Source organism: Pelodiscus sinensis, chromosome 2 (genome assembly GCF_052426305.1).
Source record: "Pelodiscus sinensis isolate ZL-2025 chromosome 2, ASM5242630v1, whole genome shotgun sequence".
In the NCBI taxonomy this organism is placed as follows: Eukaryota; Metazoa; Chordata; order Testudines; family Trionychidae; genus Pelodiscus; species Pelodiscus sinensis.
The window spans coordinates 201,363,090-201,389,269 of NC_143053.1; the positions used below are offsets into that span (position 1 = coordinate 201,363,090).

General features: G+C 40.4%; 1 protein-coding gene across 3 annotated transcripts in view; it reads right to left on the reverse strand.

Annotated features, from left to right (window-relative positions):
• The window catches only part of STK31 (serine/threonine kinase 31), a 93,869-nt gene that overhangs the window by 37,152 nt on the left and 30,537 nt on the right, over positions 1–26,180 (reverse strand). For all 3 annotated transcript variants that reach the window (XM_006138366.4, XM_025179112.3, XM_075922194.2), the window contains 5 exons: positions 19,165–19,287; positions 10,567–10,746; positions 2,113–2,229; positions 652–771; positions 75–206 (listed from right to left, as the gene is read on the reverse strand). In XM_006138366.4, coding sequence (XP_006138428.2) covers positions 75–206; positions 652–771; positions 2,113–2,229; positions 10,567–10,746; positions 19,165–19,287 — 672 coding nt within the window. The remainder of the gene's footprint in view (positions 1–74; positions 207–651; positions 772–2,112; positions 2,230–10,566; positions 10,747–19,164; positions 19,288–26,180) is intronic.

The window sequence follows — 26,180 nt, forward strand, 5'->3', positions numbered from 1 at the left end:
AGGTTACTGCTTATCTGGGATACACAAATTAATGTCTCTGTAGTATGTTTTAAAAAAATTGAACATTTCCATACTTCTTCCAAGTTGTTCTTTTCAACCAACTTCCATCTCAGTCGTCTCTTTAAATTTTTCAAAGTCTTCTTAATTGATAACAAATTGTCAATGTTGGGACTTTTATTCAACCATTCCGCAATCTGCTTTTTAAACTAAATTAAAAAAAGGAAACTGTTAGTGAATGTATTTACATACATCTCAATGCATTTAAGAGCAGACTAGCAGAACTTACTATTTAATTTAGTTTTTGTAGGACAAATTACTGCTTGCCTATAGAAGCAAGCTTCTTCACAAGTACAATCTTAAAATCCCACTTTTCAGGAAAAAAGTCGTCTACTGTACTAACAGTTATAATTCATTAATTTTTAAAGAGTGTTTCTAGGCTCATATACTAAGTTACTTATTTATAAAAAGCATTTCTAAATTTTAAGAGACCATCAGTTCTCACACTCCCAAAATAAAAGCAAATTACACCTCCATATAAGCAGACACATGTTCACATTTGTTCAATTTAAAAAAAAGTTAATGAAAATCCTTTTAAAAAAAAAATTAGTTCAGAAAATAATGAATGGTATGATAGGCAAGGGGTAAACTGACCTCAATGCTGTCCAAATACTTGCTCTGGAGTACAGCGATTAGATGTTGCTCCTGACGAATCTTCTCTATAACTTTACTGTAAGCATTTAAGATTATTTCCTTATCTGCCTCGTCTTGCTCCTGAGTTAAATTATACATAAGTAAATGAAAGGCTTACAGTTATTAATTTGTAAGTCAACATCTAAGCTAAAAAATTCTACTGAAAAGATCGATGTTAATAGAATGGCTCTACTGTCAGATTTTTATCTCTCTTCTTGGGGAGACTGGAAATGGAAAGTTCACAGGTATTAAGAGTTCACCAAGAAATTGCTGTAAAATAAAGACTGATCCACATTTGCACCCAGAAGCTTCATTTTTGTCATGTTATATTTTGTGTTGTATAAAAGAACTTAACAGATTGGTGTGGTTTTTTTTTTTAAATGGAACCTAAATGTCTAGATGTGTATCACCACAACCTCTAAAAAGCAAGTCACGTGCTCTGTTACAGACTGTGGTCAAAGTAAGTGTTGACTAAACTAGTGTTCTAGCAGCACTGGATTATCAAGAGACAGATTCAATTTCTATTCCTGGCTTTCTCTGTCTGGAACAAGAAGGACGTGTACTGTTGAGACAGTGAAAGGAGTCCAGAGAAGAAATACCAAAATAAAGAGAATGGAGTAGCGATGTAAAATCCCATTAATCAGTTAACTTTAGAATTAAGCAGGATCCCAGGGAGAACCACTCCAGCCCAGGTGGAGCAGCCCCAAGCCCACAGGGCTGCCAGCTCCTGCTCCCGCCCACTCCCTACTCCCCCTCCGTGCATGGGGAAGCTGGCAGCAGGAGCTAGCATCCCCCCACCCCATGTACAGGGTGGCCAGCCCCTGACTCCCCACCCCGATGGCTGATCCCGGTTACCTGTCACATCCCTAGCGTGGAGAAATCCCCTTGATCATAAAAGATAAACAACAGAAGAGGAAAAACTAGGCTGAACATCAGAAAATATTTCCTAACAAATTAGAATGAAGTAAATCTTTAAAGGGAAGCAGTGAAAATCATTTAAGACTGGACAAAGCACTAGAGAATATACTGTAGTAAGAACTGGCATGGAGACGGGCTAAATCATCTACTAATATTACAATACTTTATACATTTAGCATTTTCAGAGCACATTACATTAAGCTTCACAACAGCATTCTGAGAGATTATTCCCATTATACAGACAGGACACTGATTTGCCCAAGGCAGCGTAACAAGGTAGTGATAGAGCTGAGATTAAAACACCACCATTCCTAGTTCCCAATCGTGCTCAGACATGCTGGCATACATCATCGGACACAAGCTATATAAAACTTCTCCATCTCATTTCTGTGAAAGAGAAGCTGCCTTGCAATGATCAATAGCAACCTATCCATGAATTAAAAGCTGTAACTGGGAGCAGAGTGGAATAAAAAATTCAGAACTATGAATAAGTTAGGAACTTACAACTAGAGAAATCTCCAGCTCTTTGCAGATATCTGACTCAACCTTCTCAAGGACTTCATCTACGTTGCCAACCACCTCTTCTGACTTCAAAGATACTTCTGATGTCAGGTCAAAAAACTTGAGGGAAAAGAACTGAATGCTGTAATTACAAATTAATGCACAATACTAACAAAGAATGAGTACCTCCTATAAAGACACAGCTTTGGCACAAATGCCAAGCACTTCTAGAATGCAGGCCATCAGGGTCTAATGCAAGCCCATAAGAAACTAAGTGAAACTTAAGTGACAACTCCTAGAAAATGTATACCACAGACTGTACCTCATCAACAAAAAAGAAATGTGAACTGAATTCTGTCCTCTTCTGATGCCTTTTTGAAACCCCATGATTTTTTCTGAATTAAAAACTAAAACTACTTTAAGTGGCAGAGTATCAGAAGGGTAGCCGTGTTAGTCTGAATCTGATTGGTACTCTTTTCTTATGCCTGTATATTTATACCTGCCTGTGGAATTTCCACTACATGCACCTGAAGAAGTGAGTCTTTGCCCATGAAAGCTTATACTCCAAGAAATCTGTTAGTCTATAAGGTCCCACAGGACTCCTTGTCACTTTTTAAGTGGCAGAGGAACCACAAATCCATCACCTGTTGAGGCTCTGATGTTGAAAACAACGTATTTTCTTGCCAATGAAACAGAAAATTACTATGACAAAACTCATAGGTTAATCCAATGGGTCTCAATCAGGGGTAATGTATACCTCTGGGAGTAAGCAGAGGTCTTCCAAGGAGAACATCAACTCATCTAGGTGTTTGCCTAGTTTTACAATAGGATACACGAAAAGCATAAGCATAACTGAAGTCACTACAAACTACAATTTCATACAATAACTTTTTTATACTGGTTTATATACCAGCTGTTAATAGCTCTAAGTTGCTGTAAGATTTTTTTTTAAATATTCCAACAGTAAAAAGCTCTTCAGAATCTTTGGTACATTCCTGAGTGGTCAAAATGCTGGTTTCTACCTCGTGCTTCAACACAAGATTTGTACCAAAAGCACATGAACTTTTGGTACACCTGGCTCTTGCACAGTGCCAGTGAAATAGATACACAGATAAACAATAGATAAACTAAGTGAAATAGATACATGGACAGCTGATGTATTCTATTACCCATTTTCAGTATAGAAACAAAAGCTGTTATCAGAGCTTACTTGGTTACTGAGCTTAGTGTGGTGAAACTGTACTGAGCTCAGCTGTTTTCATGTACTATCAGGATTAAAATATTTTCACTAATATATTAGCCCAGTTCTAAACTTAGGTAAACAATACTCTGAGGTATATCAATTCATTTAGATATTTTCCTAGTTTTAACAACAGGCTATATAAAAACCACTAGCAAAGTCAGTATAAACTAAAATGTAATACTGACAAAATGAAAACATGAGGGGATCCTCAAGGAATCCATTTTGAAGCACTAGGAAGAGGGGAAGTGATCAGGAATAGTCAACATGGATTCATCAAGAGCAAGTTATGTCTAACCAATCTGATTAGCTTTTATGAAGTAGTAACTGGCTCTGTGGACATGAGGAAGTCGGTGGATGTGATGTACCTTTACTTTAGCAAAGCTTTTGACACAGTCTCCCACAATATTCTTGCCAGCAAATTAAGGAAGTATGGATTGGATAAATGGACTGTAAGATGGATAGAAAGCTGGCTAGATTGTCGGGCCCAAGGGGTAGTGATCAATGGTTCGATGTCTGGTTGGTGATCGGTTTCAAGTGGAGTGCCCCAAGGATTGGTTCTAGTGCCGGTTTTGTTCAACATCTTTATTAATGACCTGGATGAGGGGATAGATTGCACCCTCAGCAAGTTTGCAGATGACTCTAAGTTAGGGGGAGAGTTAGACACATTGGAGGGTCCCCGGATTGGAGGAATAGATCTCGCTGTCACACATAAGCTCCGAAACGGGAACACCGTTCGTAAGTTGCAACGAAAAAAACAAAAACAAAAAAAGGAGAAACAAAAAAGAATATCTCCTGAATCTAAGCAATGCTTCTATCTTTCTTAACATGAGCATTATATATTTGTTAATTTCATAAATTGTTTAAAGGTAAATCAGGAGGGTATATCTGTAGGAGAAATTGTTATTTCTTGTTTTTTTTAACTGTACTGTTCTTCTACTTTTTATTTGTATATTACACTGTCTTAAAAGAACCAAAGATAGTGAATTGATTTAAATGGAAAATTAATTATAAAGTAAATAGAAAAATAAAAATTTTGGTTTGACACTAAAAAGAAGTATTCCTCTGTCTGTGGTTTCAAATCCTTTAAAGAACCAAACCCGGTTACTGAAAAATGTAAGCATAAGAGAGAAATGAAAATGATGAAATGCACAGATCAGTCTAAAACCAAAAATAATCCACTTTGCAAGCAGAAAAAGAAATCACAACTCCTCCCCGCATACATGTTGGGTCTGGAGATGAGTGTGAAGGACAGTGTATGTTTGTGACAATGACAGCACCTTCCTGGCCAAACCAGTCAGGATCACCTATCAGAGGCTCCAAAAATCTACTGGTAGATCCCAATATACTGGTTGGTGACCACTGTTCTAACCCAATAATCTTTTGAGCAGAACTTCCATAATTCAGATCTCTCCTGTCTCTCTCTCTCCCCCCGTGTTGTTCCCTTGAACTAAGCAAATTAAACATTTTAATGGAAAGTAAAAAGTAGATTGTGTCTGAATGTATTTTGAGGTCAATGATACATTTTAACAGCTGGTGGGTGAGGAGGAAAAAAAGGGGGGGAAAGACCTGTAGATTTCCAAAATGAAAACATTCTAGAGAGCCTTGAAGTAAAGGAGTAAGGTGTTGTTCTGAAAAAAAGATGGAATTCTATATATTCTATAATCAAGGCTACTTCAGAGATCACAGCAAAGGAGCATACAAGTGAATAGTTTGTTGTGCTCTGTGATCTCATAGATGTGCCCAACATGAAGTACGGGATTTTTCTGCAAAGAAAACAATTAAACTATCCTCTGCCTGAAGTTTAGGATGCCACAGAGCAGAAAATAAATCAAGGAGGCAAAATTAGCCTGTGGTTACACTGAACATTAACTGCAATGCCAAATGTTTTAGATAAATAGCTGTGTTCTCCCATTGTGCATGTATGAGTATTAAATTAGCAGCAGCAACCACACTAACATGGGAATCTTATCTTTGTAATTAATACAAAGCTTATGCACCACAAATACAGTTATGTGGCATACTTGCCCTATTCAGATTCATTCAAATCCAATAAAAATGTATATTCAGTTAAACTGCAGCTCTTGAAAATGTGTTATTGCTTTAATTTTAAGCACTTTAAAAAATAAAAAGCTAAAATTATAATAGGTATGTAACAATGCAGACTAGAACAATGTGTCAGATCAAAAATTCTAGAAGAGTACATTTGAAAATGATCACTCAATCTCTGAAAATGATAGCCACAATGTCTCTGCTGTGGACTATCATTTCCATTGTGGATTTCATGGAAAAAGACAGATTTGAAATCAAAGTAGTTAACATTTAAAGGAACTTTAAAACAAAAACAAAAATCTAAAATAATGAATATAAAATACTTCCTCGGTCCAGTTAGGTCACCCTTTCCCATAAAACTGCAACTGTAATGTCTAGCCAATTACAACAAAGTAATCTTAGTAGCACAACTGAAACTAATGAAAGGTCTAGGGGCTGGAAAGCTTCCTCCCACATCACCACCCATCCAAAACCACAACTGCATAAATCTGGAAATTCCTCATCACCCTGGACTATTTCCCAGGGAGTTTAGGTTTGTTTGAATGCATCAGCTCATGCAGCCATATTGGCACCCAAAAATATCCCTTGGTAATATTACTATTTTGGATCATGTACAGAGATGTCATCTGGTAGACAGCTACACGACTAACTGATAAGCCTAGGCCCACCGGTTAATCTTTACGACCACACGCATTCCCCCACACCTTGCTGTATCAGAGGCAGCAACGTGGAGGAACAGGAGTAGGTGCCTGTGGGGATATGGCTTAAAAGCCAGCTCCCCACAAACACCGGATCCACCTATCCCTCCCCTCTACCTCGCACTACTGCCTCTGCTAGAGAGGGGGAGGGGAAGGCAGGAGCCAATACGTGCAGGGAGCCAGCTTTCAAGTTAGCTCCCCATGCCTAGTAGCTCCCACAGACACGCTTGCCCTTTCTTTGCTACCTCCTACAGAGGCCGGGGGGCGAGGAGAAGAGCAGGCAGGAGCTGGTGCTAGGGGGAAGTCAGCTTAAAGGCCACTTTCCACAAGCACCAGCTCTCCGGTGTCCACAGTCCACAGAGAGCTGGGACTTCCCAGGAACAGGAACTGCTGCTACCTCCATGCTGCTTCCTCTATCAGGCAGGCAGCTGGTCTGCGCAAGGAGCTGTTTTTTAAACTGGCTCCCCTCATGGACTGACTCCCACCTGCCACCATGTGCTGCTGCCTCTGATGGAGGGGCAGCAGTGCGGGGTGGCAGGAGGCTCCCTGGGAGTAAGGCTGGAAGCTTACTGGCTGCCGGCCCTGCCCCTGGGGACTATCAAATAGTCATGTAACTCATAATATTGTGTGTGGCTGCTTTAACTGTAACTGTCTTTCTAATGCCTGGTACACTTGAAATACAACTCAACACCGTTCTAAATAATTATGTTAACTCACATCATACTGAACATTCAACCCACTCCAGTCTATTCTAACTACTAAAAAGCATTCATCATGTCAGGTTCACAGCAGTAGACAGACACAGTAAAATATTTGTAGCGTAGAATAGGCCTAAATGGCTGAAACTATTTACTGGTTAATAAACTGCTAAACAATATTATCCTTCCTCTTCCAAGCAGACTGTGTTTTTCACTTTTAAATCATCCCTGCACAGTCAAGTCATTTTCATTGTCTTAATGTTACCTCTTCCTAGTTCCAAACCATTGTCCAATTGCTCCTAAAAAGCAGCTATCTTCAGGCAGCCACTGCCTGACACTTTCCGGACTAAGAGCACATCCACACACCAATGAAACCCCTGCAGCAGACCTGAGTCAGCTGACTTGGCCTCCAGGCTGCGGGGCTGTATTACTGCCATGTACACGTTCAGATTTGGGCTAGAGCCCAGCATCTGGGACCCTTCATAGAATCATAGGACTGGAAGGGACCTCGAGAGGTCATCGAGTCCAGCCCCCCGCCCTCAAGGCAGGACCAAGCTCTGTCTAGACCATCCCTGACAGATGTCTATCTAACCTGTTCTTAAATATCTCCAGAGAGGGAGATTCCACCACCTCCCTTGGCAATTTATTCCAATATTTGACCACCCTGACAGTTAAGAATTTTTTCCTAATGTCCAATCTAAACCTCCCCTGCTGCACTTTAAGCCCATTACTCCTTGTCCTGTCCTCAGAAACCAAGAGGAACAAATTGTCTCCTTCCTCCTTGTGACACCCTTTTAGATATTTGAAAACCGCTATCATGTCCCCCCTTAATCTTCTTTTTTCCAAACTAAACAAGCCCAGTTCATGAAGCCTGGCTTCATAGGTCATATTCTCTAAACCTTTAATCATTCTTGTCGCTCTTCTCTGTACCCTTTCCAATTTCTCCACATCTTTCTTGAAATGTGGCGCCCAGAACTGGACACAGTACTCCAGCTGAGGCCTAACTAGTGCAGAGTAGAGCGGCAGAATGACTTCACGAGTTTTGCTTACAACACACCTGTTGATACAACCTAGAATCATATTTGCTTTTTTTGCAACATCATCACACTGTTGACTCTTATTCAACTTGTGGTCCACTCTGACCCCTAGATCCCTTTCCGCCATGCTCCTTCCTAGACAGTCGCTTCCCATCTTGTATGTATGGAACTGATTGTTCCTTCTTAAGTGGAGCACTTTGCATTTCTCTTTATTAAACCTCATCCTGTTTACCTCTGACCATTTCTCTAACTTGCTAAGGTCATTTTGAATTATGTCCCTATCCTCCAAAGAAGTTGCAACCCCACCCAGTTTGGTATCATCTGCAAACTTAATAAGCGTACTCTCTATCCCAATATCTACATCATTGATGAAGATATTGAACAGTACGGGTCCCAAAACAGACCCTTGAGGAACTCCACTTGTTATCCCTTTCCAGCAGGATTTAGAACCGTTAACAACAACTCTCTGACTATGGTTATCCAGCCAATTATGCACCCACCTTATCGTGGCCCTATCTAAGTTATATTTGCCTAGTTTATCAATAAGAATATCATGCGAGACCGTATCAAATGCCTTACTAAAGTCTAGGTATATGACATCCACCGCTTCTCCCTTATCCACAAGGCTCGTTATCTTATCAAAGAAAGCTATCAGATTAGTTTGGCATGACTTGTTCTTCACAAACCCATGCTGGCTATTCCCTATCACTTTATTACCTTCCAAGTGTTTGCATATGTCCTCTCTTAGGGTCCAGAATAGGGAGGTAAGCGAGTAGTTGAGTAAGGTTATTGGGTAGTTGAGTCGAGTACTCAACTGCTCGCTTTCCCTACCCCTTTGCCGCCTCTGTATCAGAGGCAGTAAAGGGGAGGAAGGAACAGGAACCAGTGCTGGGGGGGAGCCATCTTAAAAGCTCATTCCCCCCAGCACCATCTCCATAGTGCAGCCTGCCCCTCCACCCCCACCTTCCCACAGCAGAGGGTAGGGGAGACAGTCGCAAAGCAGCCTCAGCTTGCGGAGGGCTGAGGCTTCTCTGGCAGCAGCCCCTGTCCACAGCCAGCCCCAGCCACTGTGAACAGGGGCTGCTGGACCTGGTGCAACCTGGGACTGAGCAGTCCCGGTTCGCGCCATTCTAGGACTTCTACAGCACTGCATTTTAAGAGCTACATTTAAAATAGGAAGAGCTATGTTTAAAATGCAGCGCCGCAGAGGTCCCGGACCCAGTGCAAGCTACCCCACACTGTGGCTCTACATTTTAAATGAAGGAAGAGGCGGGTGGCTCTTACCACATTTAAAATGCAGAGCTGCAATGGTCCTGGCTCTCTCCCAGCTTGCGCCACTCCAGAACCTACCCTGGCTGCGGCTCTCCAGTTTAAATGTAGTAGGATATAGGCTGCCTCCATACCCAGCTCTTACTATATTTAAGCTGCGGAGCTGCAGCAGGGGTAGCTCCTGGACTGGGGTGAGCTGAGACAGAGCACCTTCCCCTTATTGACTAATTGTGTAGTAGATACAAATTGTTAATTGACTACACAATTAGTTAATTATCCGTCTCTTAACAATCCTAGTCCAGAACTCAGGATCCAGTCCCAGTCCAAATTTCTACGCAGCAATTTTACAGCACTGCAGCCTGAGTCAGAAGATCCAGGCCAGCCAGAGCCATTTCACTGCTGAATAGACATACCCAGAAGGCTGCTCCATAATATTATTGACTAGTTCCCATAAAGCTTAAAGAAAAATGCTGTAACCGCACCTTTCAGAAGCGCCTTCTAAACTACTATAGCAACCATTACCTCCATTTAACAAAGAAAATAAAACTGACGACCAGTAAAACAAAACAGCCCTTTATTTTTGGTATGCACTTAAAACACATCTTACATCAGTCGTGCAAAGATCACTTTTGTGATCTAGCAAATTTCTGAAAACAATTCTTCTATTTCATGGAGGGAGCTAGAGACTGGAAGGTAACTCAACCCCTACCCAATGTACTGAGGAGAAACAACTGGATGTAGACTGAGCACTGTCATAAGGAACTAGAAGATAGCATTAAAACACCACATCAATTCAGGAACAACACTAAATATACTGTAGTATTAGACAACCTCCCAATGTACATTAATTCCTCCACATAATATTTCTAGGAAAGAGAAAAGGTAATCTGCACCTAGGCCATTTCTGATTTTAAAATGCTCTGTTCATTCTTTTCGTAATCCTTGTTTTTGTTCCTCCCTTCTCAGACTATTTCAGCCTCAATGTTTGATTAGATTCCTTTAATTTGCCCTCAAGTCTTTAGTTCAAAAGTAGTGTGACTGAAGCAACGAGGATGTTTTTTAAATGCTAGAAAAGTCTGAACATATTATTTTAATGCATTGATCAATTCTTTCTCCCCCATACTATATTTATATTAGGTTAGACCAGAAAAACACTTAACTGTACCATGAAATATGTCCTCTAACCTGGGAGCATGCATTTATATTTTAAACCAGCTGACTCCAGTATGTATTAGATACTGAGGTAAGATAGTAAACTCATCTTCATTGAGCACTGTCCTCTTGGCACAAACATTGGCACCTAGTCATGTTCTTCTTAAGTACAGTTATGGAAACTTATACTGAACTATCCTATAATGCCCACCTATCAAGTCCTAACATCTACTGCACAAGATTACAGTCTGCATGCACAACTGGTGTCCTTTTTGCATAACATTACAGATTAGATGTCAAGTCTGTTCTACCTTTATTATGCCACTGAACCATGTTGAAAGACTCTGAACAGAAGCATTTGTTCCACTTCTGACACGACTGAATTCCTCTAGCTTGGTTTGCTTCCATGCAAAAAACTGCAGAAACACCTCCTCAGTCTCATCTGCTTCACTAGCTGGACCATATACTGCCTCCAGAGAACCAGACAGCTCCTGTACAACATAAGGGAAAAAATAGCAGGTATGCAATCAGAAAGGAACTTGATGGATGTCCTATCAACAGTCAATTAAAGTCATTCTATATACAATCACAAATGAAAATTAAGCTCATATGCTGACTCACTACAGCACTTTTCACTTCTTAAAAAAAAAATCTAGACCCACATCCTATGCAAGTTGCATATTAGACTATTATTTACTAGTAAGTGTGTTATCTCAGCTTTCCCCTCTGAAATGGTTCTGCTCTGTCTCTCACCTGCCACAGGTAAGATGGCACAAAAAATCTGTTAATCGTGGAAGAATCTACATACACTTCCTAACATATTTAACAATATCCAAAAGAAAAGATAGGACAGAAGCTCAAATCAGAAGGCGGGGGGGGGGGGGGGGGGAGAAGAGACTACCATAAATTAGTTTTTCCTTTTTTCATATCTCTTCTTCCCCATGACCAAGAATGGGGTGTGGATATGACCAAAAGTATTAAAGAAAAAAAGGGATTCACCTTAGATTGCTCCCTAAAGAGACCACCAAATGCAGCAAACAAGCCCACTTCTGAGTGGATAGTGAGGTATACCAACCACATAACATCTCTGACATTCTAAACTGACATCAGGGGACCGAGGTCAAGTTAAATCTCTCCTGAGCAATTTTGGTTAGTAACTAAGCTTACAGTCCCACACAAACTGCAGTATTAGACGCACCTACCGCAAAGCAATTTCATGACCCTAATAAACAGGACTTTTCCAATACTGAACCTTTTAGCTCAATCTAAATAACCAATTATATAACCAATACCTATATAATAATTATGTAACCAATACCTGAAGCATGGAGTCTCTCTCACTATGTGGAACTTGAGGAGAAAAAATTAAGTCAGCATGAGAAAGATGGTTTTCACAACAAAGGTTAGGGGACAAACCCAAACTTTTAAAGAAAAAATGTCTGCTAAATAAATTGAAGAAAATGCTAGGTCAGTTCTCTGACACAACCTGGCAAGAAGCTTCTTTTTCTGAACCTAGGGCTGTGTCTCTAGATAAGAAGTTCCATGTGGGAAATATTTGTGCCTTCCTTTTTGATTCTGGCATTTGATTTTCTATGCCCAAAAGATAAAATTCTCCACAGAAAAAGGGATATGAATGGCTGACAGTAGTTTGTGTTGAACTAGGGATGTAAACTTTAGTTTAATCAACTAATCGAGTGGTTGATTAATTTTCCATCAACTAGTTCATTAGTCAATAAGCAGGGGAGCTGCAGCGGGGTTAGCTCCCAGCCCAAGAACTAATCCCGCTGCGTCTCTCCCTTTAAAATGTTATCAAAAAGCTGGTGAGCTGTAGCTGGGGGAGGGTGGGGGGGAAATCCTGCACAAGCTGGGAATCAGCTGTCCCAGCTCATGCTGGGTCCCCCATGCTGCACTGTAGCCATTTAAACATATTAAGAGCTGACAGGTTCTTAACACCTTTAAAAAGAAGAGGCGCATCTGGGACTGGGTGTGAGCCAGGAATCAGCTGATTCCCGGCTCATGCCCAGTTCCCGCTACCCTCCTGCCAAGATGGTACGGGGCGGAGGGGGGGTAAGCGGCTTTTAAGCTGTCCCCGCCCCCAGCACCGGCCCCTGCTTCCCCTGATAGAGACAGCAAGGGGAGGGGAAGAAACCAGTCGAGGGAATAGATGACTATCCAAAAAGCTTTTGCTTACCGGATAGTCAACTAGTCACTTACATTCCTTTGTTGAACATCTTCCATCAGTTTGCAAGCTCCTACCATCAGCTTTGAAGAAAGTGAACTGCTGATCTTATTTATCTGGACTGGCAAGCAACTAGCCAACTACTCAATAAGCATATGCTTATCAGGTAGTCAAGTAGTGACTCGACTAGTTGCTTTCCCTCCTCCCTTGCTGCCTCTACCAGAGAGAGGCAGCAAGGGGGGGGGGGGTAAAGAGCCAGTGCTAGGGAGAGCCAGCTTAAAAGCTTGTCATAGATCTATCCCTTAGTTAAGGGAAGCATATTTTGCACGTAAAAGTTGGTTCCCCCCCAGAAATGTCTCTGCAGGAGTGGGGGGGGGAGGGGGCGCGGCGGCAAGGGAGGCAGAGGCATAGCAGGGAAACTAGGCACAAGCGAAAATTAGCTGATTCCCAACTCATGCCAGGTCCCAGATGCTGCGCCTCTCCTTTTTAAATGGAGTAAGAGCTGCCAGGCTGATTCCAAGCCGACAGCTGATTCCCTGCTTGCTTTCGGTCCCTGCTGAACCTCTGCCTTTTAAATGTAACAAGAGCCATAGAGGCTCTTAATACATTTTAAAAGCAGAAGCGCAGTGTCTGGGACTGGGTCCAAGCTGGGAATCAGCTGATTCCCAGCTTGTGCCCAATCTCCCCGCTACACCTCTGCCTTTTAAACAGCTCTTAATACATTTAAAGGCAGAGCTGCAGAGGTGTTGCCTCCTGAGGCCAGAAGCTAACCCCACTGTGGCTCTGCAGTTTCCCCACTTATCGACTAATCGAGTAGTCCATGGAAATTCCATCGACTATTCAATTAGCTGATTAAAAACACAATTTAACATCCCTAATACAGATGTAAATCTTTGTTGACTGCACTACAAGATACCATAACATATAATACTGTAATACAAAAAATACAAACAAAAAAAACCCACACCCATTAGTACAGTGGGATGGTTAAGAATTATTCTAAGAACTAGATTAGCCTTATTACATATACCTAGTATTTTACAGGATTATAGAGTGCCACAGTTAGATCTTTATATTACACATGTGCAACACACCAAATTTCATGAAAGCATAGTATGCTTTTCTACTACTTGATTTTCAAGCAGGCATCTTTAAATGTGCAAAATATGCTTCCCTTAACTAAGGGATAGATCTATGACAAGTATATAGCAGCTACATGAATTATGTGAATACACAAGTGACCTGAAAAATTTGTTCTGAACTGTAATAACTGTAATGCTGTGTTATTCTCAAACTCATAACAAACACTGAAAAATTAGTTAGAAGAAAGAATTTGTATAAGGAATCTAGCTTTGAAGGAAAGATTTCCTGTTGAAATCCTGTAGATTGAAACCAATTTCTTAGTATTTGTTCTTTGAGTAGTAACAGAAAACCACATGCAATTACATTATAGACTTGTCCATAACCAAGGTAGTGTTAGCACTTGGAAGAATTTTAATTTTTACCCTCCATTTTCAAATATCTAGTTGAGTCTGCTGGTAGAGTTACTTCAAGAAAAAGAAGTAGATCAGATGAAAAACATTCTTTTTTATGCGAATCTGACATCAGAAAAGGGCAGACAAATAAACAATGACAAGTTTTTAAAGTGCTTGTACACAAATGCTAGAAGTCTAAAAAATAAGATGGGTAAACTAAAGTGCCTCATGTTAAAGGAGGATACTAATACAATAGGCATCACAGAAACTTGGTGGAGTGAGGACAATCATTCCAGGTACAAAAACATATCAGAAGGATAGAACAGGTTGTGCAGATGGGGGAGGGGTACTATATGTGAAAGAAAATTTAGAATCAAATAAAGTAAAAATCTTAAATGAATCAACATGTTCCGTAGAATCATTATGGATAGTAATTCCCTGCTCTAATAAGAATATAGCAGTAGGGATCTATTATCGACCACCTGACCAGAACAGTAATAGTGACTATGAAATGCTAAGGGAGATTAGAGAGGCTATCAAAATAAAGACCTCAATAATAGTGGGGGATTTCAACTATCCCCAGATGGACTGGTACAGGTCACCTCAGGACGAGATGCAGAAACAAAATTTCTTGAACCCTTAAACGACTGTTTCTTGGAGCAGCTGGTACAGGAGCCCACAAAGGGAGAGGCAATTCTTGATTTAGTCCTGAGTGGCGTGCAGGATCTGGTCCAAGAGGTAACTATAACAGAACAGCTTGGAAATAGTGACCATAATATAACAACATTTAACATTCCTCTGGTGGGAAGAACACCTCAGCAGCCTAACACCCCGGCATTTAATTTCAAAAAGAGGAACTATGCAAAAATGAGGAGGTTAATTAAACAGAAATTAAAAGGTACAGTGACTAAAGTAAAATACCTGCAAGCTGCCTGGACACTTTTCAAAGACACCATAATAGAGGTCCAACTTAAATGTAAAAAATTAAAAAACATAGTAGAAGAACTAAAAAAGAGCCACCGTGGCTTAAACACCATGTAAAAGAAGCAGAGAGAGATAAAAAGACATCTTTTAAAAAGTGGAAGTTTAATCCTAGTGAGGTAAATAGAAAGGAGCATAAACACTGCCAAATTAAGTGTAAAAATGTAATAAGAAAAGCCAAAAAGGAGTTTGAAGAACAGCTAGCCAAAAACTCAAAAGATAATGACAAAATGTTTTTTAAGTACATCAGAAGCAGGAAGCCTGCTAAACAATCAGTGGGGCCCTTGGACTATAGAGATTAAAAAGGAGCACTTAAAGACAATAAAGTCATTGCGGAGAGACTAAATGAATTCTTTGCTTCACTCTTCACGGCTGAGGATGTTAGGGAGATTCCCAAACCTGACCCGTCCATTGTAGGTGACAAATCTGAGGACTTGTCACAGATTAAAGTGTCATTAGAGAAGGTTTTGGAATTAACTGATAAACTTAACAGTAACAAGTCACTGGGACCGGATGACAATCACCCAAGAGTACTGGAAGAACTCAAATGTGAAATTGCGGAACTATTAACTGTGGTTTGTAACCTATCCTTTAAATCAGCTTCTGTACCCAATGACTGGAAGGTAACTAATGTAACGCCAATATGTAAAAAGGCCTCTGGAGGCGATCCCAGCAATTACAGACAGATTAGTCTAACGTCAGTACCAGGCAAATTAGTTGAAACAATAGTAAAGAATAAAATTGTCAGACACATAGAAGAACATAATTTGTTGGGAAAAAGTAAACACGGTTTCTGTAAAGGGAAATCATGTATTACTAATCTATTACAGTTCTTTGAAGGGGTCAACAAACATGTGGACAAGGGGGATCCAGTAGATATAGTGTACTTAGATTTCCAGAAAGCCTTTAACAAGACCCCTCACCAAAGGCTCTTAAGTAAAATAAGTTGTCATGGGATAAGAGGGAAGATCCTTTCATGGACTGAGAACTGATTAAAAGACAGGAAACAAAGGGTAGGAATAAATGGTAAATTTTCAGAATGGAGAGGGGTAACTAGTGGTGTTCCCCAAGGGTCAGTCCTTGGACCAATCATATTCAACTTATTCATAAATGATCTGGAGAAAGGGTAAACAATGAGGTGGAAAAGTCTGCAGACGACACTGAACTGCTCAAGATAGTTAAGACCAAAGCAAACTGTGAAGAACTTTAAAAAGATCTCACCAAACTAAGTGACTGGGCTACAAAATGGCAAATGAAATTTAATGTGGATAAATGTAAAGTAATGCACATTGGAAAAAATAACCCCAACTATACATATAATATGATGGGGGCTAATTCAGCTACAACTAATCAAGAAAGAGATCTTGGAGTCATCGTGGATAGATCTCTGAAGACATTCACGCAGCGTGCAGCGGCAGTAAAAAAAAAAGCAAACGGGATGTTAGGAATCATTAAAAAAGGGACAGAGAATAAGACGGAGAATATCTTATTGCCCTTATATAAATCCATGGTACGCCCACATCTTGAATACTGCGTACAAATGCGGTCTCCTCATCTCAAAAAAGATATACTGGTATTAGAAAAGGTTCAGAGAAGGGCAACTAAAATTATTAGGGGTTTGGAACCGGTCCCATATGAGGAAAGATTAAAGAGATGGGGACTTTTCAGCTTGGAAAAGAGGAGACTAAGGGGGGGATATGATAGAAGTCTATAAAATCATGAGTGGTGTGGAGAAAGTGAATAAGGAAAAGTTATTTACTTGTTCCCGTAATATAAGAACTAGAGGACACCAAATGAAACTAACGGGCAGCAGGTTTAAAACAAATAAAAGGAAGTTCTTCTTCACACAGCGCACAGTCAAACTGTGGAACTCCGTGCCAGAGGAGGTTGTGAAGGCTAGGACTATAACAGGGTTTAAAAGAGAACTAGATACATTCATGGAGGTTAAGTCCATAAATGGCTATTAGCCAGTGTGGGTAAAGAATGGTGTCCCTAGCCTCTGTTTCTCAGAGGGTGGAGATGGATGGCAGGAGAGAGATCGCTTGATCATTACCTGTTCGCTTCACTCGCTCTGGGACACCTGGTATTATTGGCCACTGTCGACAGACAGGGTACTGAGCTGGATAGACCTTTGGTCTGACCCAGTATGGCCATTCTTATGTTAAACCAAGTTTATTTTGTTGAACACAACTAATAGAAGGTTTCACTGCACTCAACATTCAAGATGCTATCAAATATCTGAAAAAAAAAAATCTTGCTGCAATTCTACTCCAGTACTGCAACGAAAAATGTTTGAAGACTACCATCTAGTGGAGCTAAAGCAGCACAATCTTGTAATGCATCTAGGGGGGGAAATGTTTTATTCTATTTGAAACTATTAGGTCCAGACATATATCATTTTTTCCCTATCATGCCAGACCCTAATAATCTATGTATATGAATTCATTTTTTAGTGAATCAAAAACAACCCAGTTCTGCAACACAGCAGCAGAATGAGAAAAACAAGTATTAAGACAATCTAACCATACTTCAGAATGCACTATTTAAAAATACTCCCAATTCAAGTGATTTAAATAATGCTAATTTTTATGGACACACTATTGATCAGATCCATGCCAGACTTAAACAGCTTAGCTGAAGTTTACGTTCAAATTTGTTTACATGTACACAGATGACTGATTGTTTCTACAATTCTGAGTAGTAGAGCTTAATGACAAATGCTGCTTGCTTGTCATTATTCTCTATGATAAACTCTTCATTAAAATCCCTCAAACACACTGAATATGAGTTATAAACATTTGCTAACGTACAACTTAGTCACTTTTGAAATGACTCAACAGAATTAAAAAAGGGAAAAAAATTATGCAGATATGCATTAGGCAGCCATTAACTAATGTACAATATAGGGATGTAAGTGACTTGTCAACTAGTGATTCGACTAGCCACTTCCCCCATTTGCTGCCTCCATCAGACAGGCAGCAAATGGGGAGCTTAAAAGCCGGCTCCCTGTAGCACCGTCTCCATGGGAAGTGGGGCAGGGGTGCAGTGGCAACACTTCCGCCTTTGAAATGTAGCAAGAGCCCCACCAGCTCTTGCTACATTTCGAAAGCAGAAGTGTTGCAGGGAGCACGAGGTGAGTAGGGGACTCAGGCAGTCCCCCGCTGGCCTCCTGCTCCCTGCTTTTCAAAAGCAGGGGACCAGCGGGGGACTGCTTGAGTCCCCCGCTCACCCCATGTTCCCTGCGGTGCTTCTACCTTTGAAATGTTGCAAGAGCTGGTGGGGCTTATCAACTAATTGAGTAGTTGATGGAAATTCCATCGACTGTTTGCTTAGTTGATTAATCTAAATTTAACATTCCTAGTGCAATACTAACACTCACTTGCACAGACCTGGTTTCATAGCAACCTTGCATTAAACAGGAACTGAGCTTTATTGTCAGAAGTTAAACCTTCTTGATTGACATTTGTTCACACTTGATATGAAAAGCCACATGCATTAGCGTTTGTCTACCAATTTTACCCGACTTTAAGGGTGCTGTGAATGGTTTAAGAGCTAACAGAGATCAGACAAGATTAGAACAGAAAGCAAAACAGACCCAGCAAAGCTTGGTTTCGGTCATCCTTTCTGGGAATGTGCTGACTAATGTTTTTCTCTGCCTAAACTAGCACCATCCACCCCCTTTCAACATTCATCTGAAGAGCTTCTGGGGATACAAGGACACACCGCTTACAATCATTTAGCAACTAATTATTTTCCTAATGGTTTAAGGATCAGTACAGAAAATTGTTGACAGTTGGGGGTTAAAACAGAAATGAAGTGTTTAATAATTGTGTATTATGGCAAGTCTTCATTTTCTTATTCTTTTGCCTTCAAATGAAAGAACTACACAAAAAACAGGAATAGAGCCTTGATACCATTTTTCAGCATTGAACTGTTTGAGTATTTTAAAAGTGTTTGTTAGTAATATACCACTACTTTCACTTATTTCATGTAGGAAAAAAACCACACTACTGGGAATCTCAAAGCATACACTGTAAAAGTGCACATTTTCAACAAAAATTACTAGAACTTTTTAAAAGTCTCCTGCAAGTTGCTGCAATTACTGAAGTAAATCAAACTACAGAGGTAAGTTGTGCTGCTTAACCATGTAATATAGTAAGCTCAACATTCTGCTATTGAAACCTCCAATTTTAACACACTGAACTTCAGACAAATTAGAGAGCAGATTAGAAGCATTTACTCATAATAATAGTAATAAAAAGCTTATTTTCAACCTGCAAAGTAGTTACACGCTCAGAGAGAGGTATCTTATCCACTTCCACAATGAACTCTTCAACTGCAGAGTATAAATTATGTTGCACTTCATTTCTCTTGAGAATCAAGACATCACTTTCATTCTATGTAAAAGGAACAGCAGACAGAAATCATATCAAAATTCCTGGCAAGCTCAATGTAACAAAAATGATACCAAGTATTTTCTTTCAGATTCCTTATATAGTAAAATTGCTTCTTATTTATATAAGGTTAGTTTAACTCATTTGGTTACAAGGAATCATACTTGAATAGAAATGAATGACAAATGAAATTATAGGTTTTTGATCAACATTCCTGTTATCTGCACCACTGGAAATGCCATATCCATTACAACTAAGCGTGACTACAAGACAAGCTAATAAAGTACAAAGTGGTTGATCTCCATAAGACCTAATAAATGGACCAAACACTTTCCTGTCCACTCTGGTACTCCAGCAGAATGAGATGAGCAAAGGGAGTCAGAAGGAGAGTTTTTTCCTGTCAACCCCCTGCAACATGGACCCTGCAGGAAGTAGATTTAAACTACACAGATCTGAGTTATGCTACTAATGTAACTCAAACTGTATAGCTTAGATTGACCTGCCTTTGTAGTACAGGCCATAGGAGGCCACATTAGAAGCACCTGCTCATGGTCACTGCAGAGGGCACAGTGGGGGAGAGGGGTGCACATCCCCCAACTGGGGGAGACAGACAGACACACAGACAAACTCTCTCAAATATACAGGAGAGGGCTGACCCTTTTCCACCCCTGCCTCCTGCTGGCCCAACAGGGTTCCAACTGTTCTGGTCTCCATCTCTGGCCATTTGCTGCTTCCCTGTGGACATTCTACAATAAAATTGTCCCGCCTACCAAACCCTTCCCTTTCCATTTTATGAGAAACAATCAATTTCCTGGCACATCCCACTGTTCTGGCACAACCAACCCTTACCTTGATTTAAGTTACACATAAGAGAAAGCTCCATGCCAAATTTGGTGGTCCTAGCTCTTACCCTTTAGGGGTAGTTCTTGAACAGACTCACAGGTGGACAGACATTTCTAAAATGAACAGTAAGATAATCAAGTCACCTCCTAACTTTTCTTTGGCAAGCTAAACAGATTGAGCTTCTTACGTCTTTCACTCTGGCTATGACGTGCATCTAGACTGCTGTCACTTTCTTTTGAAATTAAATCAAATGAACGCGGCTGTTTTTTCAACAGCAATAAACCTGCTTTTACGAGGAAGAATGCCTTTTGTTTTGAAAAAGCTCTTTTGAAAAATGGATTTTTGAACGCAAACAGGGCTTTTTCGAAAGAGAGCATCCAGATTGCCTGGGTGCTCTCTTTTGAAAAAGCAAATCGCTTTTCGAAAGTCTTGTGGCTGTCTAGACTATTTTTTTCAAAAGGGGCTTGTAGTCTCGACGTACCCTATGAGGCATGTTTTCTCTTTATTATTCTCGTGGTTCTTCAAGGATCTCCCAAATTTACCAACATCATTTTTCAAAGGTGGACAGCAGAACTGGACAGTATTCCAGTAGTAGTCACACATGTGACAAATACAGGTGTAAAATAACATCTCTGTTCCTACTAAGATTCCCCTGTTTGTGTGTCCAAGGACTGCATTGACCCTTTGGGCCACAACATCACACTGGGAGTTTATCTTTGTCTGATTACCCACCAGGACACCCACGTTTTTTGTCTTAGACACTACTTCCCAGCATAGTCTCCCATTTATCCTTAGATGTACACATTTCTATTTAGCCATACTGAAACACACATTGTCTGCTTTCACTCTGTTTATCAATTGATCGGGATCACTGTGTGTTAGTGACCTGTCCTCTTCATTATTTACCACTCCCCCAATTTTTTGGTCATCTGCAAACTTCATCAGTGATAATTATATGTTTTCTTCTGGAGTAGTGTTTCTTAAACTGTGCTCTGTGGAGCCACAGGGCTCCGCGAGACATTTCCAGGGGCTCCGCGAGGTTGACAAAACTGGAAACATCGATAGGTACAACACATACAATCCGTGGACCGCTGGGGTTCCGCATAATTTTTATGCATGTAAAGGGCTCCGGAGCCCAAAAAGTTTGAACATCGCTGTTCTAGAGCACTAAATGTTAAATAGCACAGGGCCGAGACCTGATTCCTGTAAGTCCCCACTAGAAATACCTGTTTGATGATGATTCCCTGTGTGTAAACTCTGAGATCTATCAGTTTGCCAGTTTTTAATCCATTTAATGGGTGCCATATTAATTTTATCTCTTTCTAGTTTTTTTCAGACATGGAAGCAAGTCAACAGCCTTTCAGAAGTCTAAGTATGTTACACAAACATTATTACTTTTATCAACCAAACTTATAATCTAAAAAAAAAAAAATCAAGTGTGTTTGACAGGATCTATTTTCCAGAAACTCCAGGCTGACTGGCATTAATCATACCTTTCTTTGATTCTCTATTAACTACTCCATTATCTGCCCAGGATCAATATCAGACTGACAGGAGTATAATTACCTGGGTCATCTCATTTGCTCCTTTTAAATATTAGAACAAGATGATCTTTCTTCCAGTCTCCAGAAATTTCCCCAGTGTTCCAAGACTTATTGAAAATTAATATTAACAATCCAGTGAGCTCATGAGCCAGCTCTTTAAAAACTCCTGGATACAAGTTACTCTCATTTAAAATGTCTAAATTGAGTAACTGCTGTTCAATATTCTCATGGAATGGAATGGAATGGAATGGAATGGAATGGAATGGACAGAGTGGTATCACATGATAATTCCGTCATCTGTTGTCTTTCCAAATACAGAATCAAAATAATTATTGAACGCATCTTCTGCATTATTATTGATAACTCTACCATTTCCATGTGGTAATGGACCAGCATCATTGTCAAGATTCTTTCTGCTTCTGTTTTTGACAAAGCTTCTCCTCCACCTTGACGGGTCCCGCACTTTCAGGAGGATTACTTGTCTCAGAAGCTTTCGGCAGCCCTCAGTTTAGGCACTTTCTCTAAGGCATCAGCTTCCAGTTTGTTGAGCTACTCTGGTCATTGGCCAGCATTTGAAAAAAAGAAGGGAAACCAAACTCCGTAGTCTCTGTCGCCGCTCCAAGTGGCACAGGGCTAGACAAACCATTTTCCCAAAGTCAGTTCTTTTCTAGTGTTGAAATGGGGAGTGGCTGGTGGGGAAAACCTGGATCTGTCCTCTATTCTGAGTTCCAACTCAGGTATCCTGTGAAAGCAGCTGCCTGCAAATGTCTCCAGCAACAGCTGCATGACAAATACAATCCCTTGGACCATGGGCTTCCCCAGAACCTTGCTTACTGTAGGCTCTTCCTCCTGGTAGCTGCTTGCACTTGCTCCTCTCAGATCCTTCACAGTTCCTTCTCTTCTCAGCTCCTCACACACTGTGAGCTAACCAAAGGGAAGCCTTTTTAAACCAGCCTCAACTGGTTCTCAACTGGCCCTCAGGTGTTCTAATCAGTCTGACACACTTGACTCTGGAAAACTCGTAATTGACTCTGGGTGTTTTAACTGGTTTGATTGCCATGACCCATTCTAGCAGGTTTCTACTGGCTCAAGATTAGTCCTTGTTAGTTTACCCTGTGAACTAGTATCAGAGGGGTAGCCGTGTTAGTCTGAATCTGCAAAAGTGGCGAGGAGTCCTGTGGCACATTATAGACTAACTGAAGCCCTGTGAACTAGGGCTAATATATTTCCTATCACTCTCCTATAGCCCTCCAGCCTGACCCAGACACACAATATACTTTTCAAACTCCTTATTGCCTTTAACTCTGCTGTCCATAGATGCAGCAAGGAATGCAAGGTAAGATCTATCAGATCCAAGAAACAAGATCTCTGTGGTCAGGAAAAAGGGGACTATCAAAACAACAGACATCCATTCCCAATCATTTCTTCACTGTCCAGGAAAGAGAGGCTGGTATCAACTAGGGATTTAAGTAAGTAATCGAGTCAACTACTTGCACTCCCCCAGCCATTGTTGCCTCTGTATCAGAGGCAGCAAGGCGGAGGTGGAGCAGGAGCCAGTGCCGGCGGGGGGTGGGGGGTGGGCTTGCTAAGTCCCCCCGTCCCTGTGGCTCTGCAGTTTAAATGTAGTTAAGAGTCAGGCTGCCTGCCTTCCCGGCTCTTACTACATATAAAATACAGAGCTGCAGTATTGGTAGGTCCCCAGCAGAGCACAAGCCAGGACTGAGCACCTTCAGCTACATGATTAACCAGTTAACTGCCTCTCAAGTATCAACAGTGATAAAGCCACATGTCTCAAACAGGAGGAGTGCTGACCAGCACCCAGTGATTAAGGGTTTAACTCAGGTATCGAGCAAAGGGGTCAGCCAGGGGCCTGGGAGAGCCAATCAAGATAAAGGCTTGGAATTTGGATTCACTGCCTGCTTTCTTTGTGTGGGAGAATTCAACCAGGAGTTGAAAGACAGAATTATTTAAACCCAGGCACAACTACCATGCCTGCCCCCGCCCCCTTGGAATTCAGGGCATGGAAGTGAACTGATCAAAGAAAAAATTAGAAGTGAGTACCAGGGAAATGAGCCCAGTCTCGTTCAGAGTAATTTTTCTTTATTTTGTGGTTTAGTTTGAACTGCTCTGTGTTTATCTATGCCTCCGCTCCCCATTTACCACCATCTAAGCATTGTACCGAGACTTTTCTCTGTTTTTTTTCCATTTGTTTTCCTTTGTTGCTCTGTAACATCTAGCAACCAAGTATACTTTATCAAGTTTATATTTTGTTTTGTAATAAAAAAATCACTTCTTTTAAGGTGATGGTTGGATTCTTGTGTCCTGGAAGGTATGACTGAGTATCAGCATGCCTTTGAGGAGTCAGCTACCAGAGACTACAACTTGTTTTTCCTCTTTTCTTTTTCAAGCTCTTTTGGGTAAAAGAGCTTGGGTTACCCCGGGGATGGTTTCAAGTGTTCACCCCTGGATTTTTTAGGAATCAAAAGCACTTGATGGTGGCAAAATTCCCAAAATCTGTGTATTAGGATTTTGGGGAAGGTTTTTGTAACCAGTGTCTGTACTGGTAAGGTTTTGAAGCTCTCTTGCAGGCTCCCCTCACCTTCTGCATTCGTACTGCCAGAGTGGGGAAATAAAAGGGACTGCCTATTTTTTGTTACTCTCTCATTTTCTTTCTTGCTGCCTAGTTGATGAGAACTCTTCACTGTCTTTGTCTTCAGTGTACAGGAGTCAGAAACCAAGCAGGATCTCCAAAAAGTCAAGACATGGTAAAAAACCACCTACCGAGCAAAAACAAAGGAAATAGGATGCTGGAGTCAGATGGATAGTTTAGTAGGTTTTTCCCTTCCACAATCTGTAGTTTGGGAGGAAGGTGATCTGGAAAACTGACTGCTGCTTTTTGCCAAGAAGATGATTAAAATAAAGGGCAATTTTCCAGACAAGAGAGAGTTAAGTCCCCATGTGGTAACTGACAGGGCTGATTCTGCCAACAAAAACGGTAGGCAAGAGGGAAACCCCACTGTAGAATACAATAGAGAAGAAAGAATGTGTCTATTAAATGGGGAAATTCAGTGTGTAACTCAACGGTACATTTGTAGCATTCCCTCCAAGTAATAAATTTGTTTACTTTTCAATAAATTAAGAATTAAAATCATTCTATTAAGTGTCACATCAGCAGTAGTATAAGATTTTTCTCTAGAGTCTAGCAGACATATGAATGTAAAACCAAACTACAGCTTTCCAAACCTGCTGGACTGACACAAAGCCAACCTGTAACCAATATCTTAAAAAAGACAACTGGTATGATACAAGCATTTATTTGCTGGTTAGTGTGACATCAATCCTGGCCAAAACCATGGAAAAAGTAGATACAAGACACAAACAATTAAGAATTAAATAATGGTAGCATGATTAATGTGAATCAAGATGGTTTAAAGGAAAATAGACCTTATGAAACAAACTTGGTATTTTTTGAAAAGACTGAAAGTTTGGTTGATAAAAATAACTATTACATAACATACTGAAAACTTCTCTAAGGTATTTGACTTAGTCCTGCACAATATTTCAATTTAAAAAATCAACACTATAGAAAATCAATACAGTATATATTAAATTAATTAAAAATAGCTAAATGATCAGCTCAAAAAGTAAATAAAAGAATCATCCACAGCAGGGTGTTTCCTGCAAGATCTCACTAAAACCTGTTCTTAGCCCAGTGGTATCCATTAATGACCTGAAAAAAGAAGTTTTGGGGGGAGGGAGAAGGGAGAGAAGAGACGAGAAGAGACTTTGTGCACTCGCCCCGTCTCCACAACCTGATTATCTCTTTGAGATAAAAAACTCCGTGTAGACGTGGTTATTTTGAAAGAAACCCTTTCTTTCAAAATAACCCTTACTCCTTAAAAAATGAGGTTTAACGGTTATTTCGAAAGAAGGGGTTTTCTTTCAAAATAAAAAACACCATGTAGACTCCATTATCTCAAAATGAGCTATTTCGAAATAGCAGCCAGACGTAATTATACAAATGAATCACGGGAAATTCAAATCCACGCTTGATTTGCAATTTCATTTGTCTGCATTTGCATTCCTCTCTCAAGAGAGGAATGCGGTGTAGACATACCCTCAGTGGCCACAGGACTGTTCATCTTTTTTATTTGTTTTAGTGTTAGCCTACGTGTTCATACTGGGTATTACTTACACAAAGTTAAAATGTTTTTAAAAGCTAATCTCTTTTCTGATTATAATTAACTGATTGGATCATTAAAAACTGAAAATGTAAAGTTTATTTTACACAATTGTTTATTTTTAATATTTCTCATACGTGTAAGGAAGAAAGAGTTACTCACCTGTGCAGTAACATCTGTTCTTCGAGATGTGTGTCCCTGTGGGTGCTCCACTGAAGGTGTCGGGCTCGTCCTGGCACCGCAGTCTGGAGATTTTTTCTCTAGCAATAACCCCTGGAGAACCGCGCATGCGCAGAAGCCATCTCACGCCGTTCTCACCTTTTCTGCG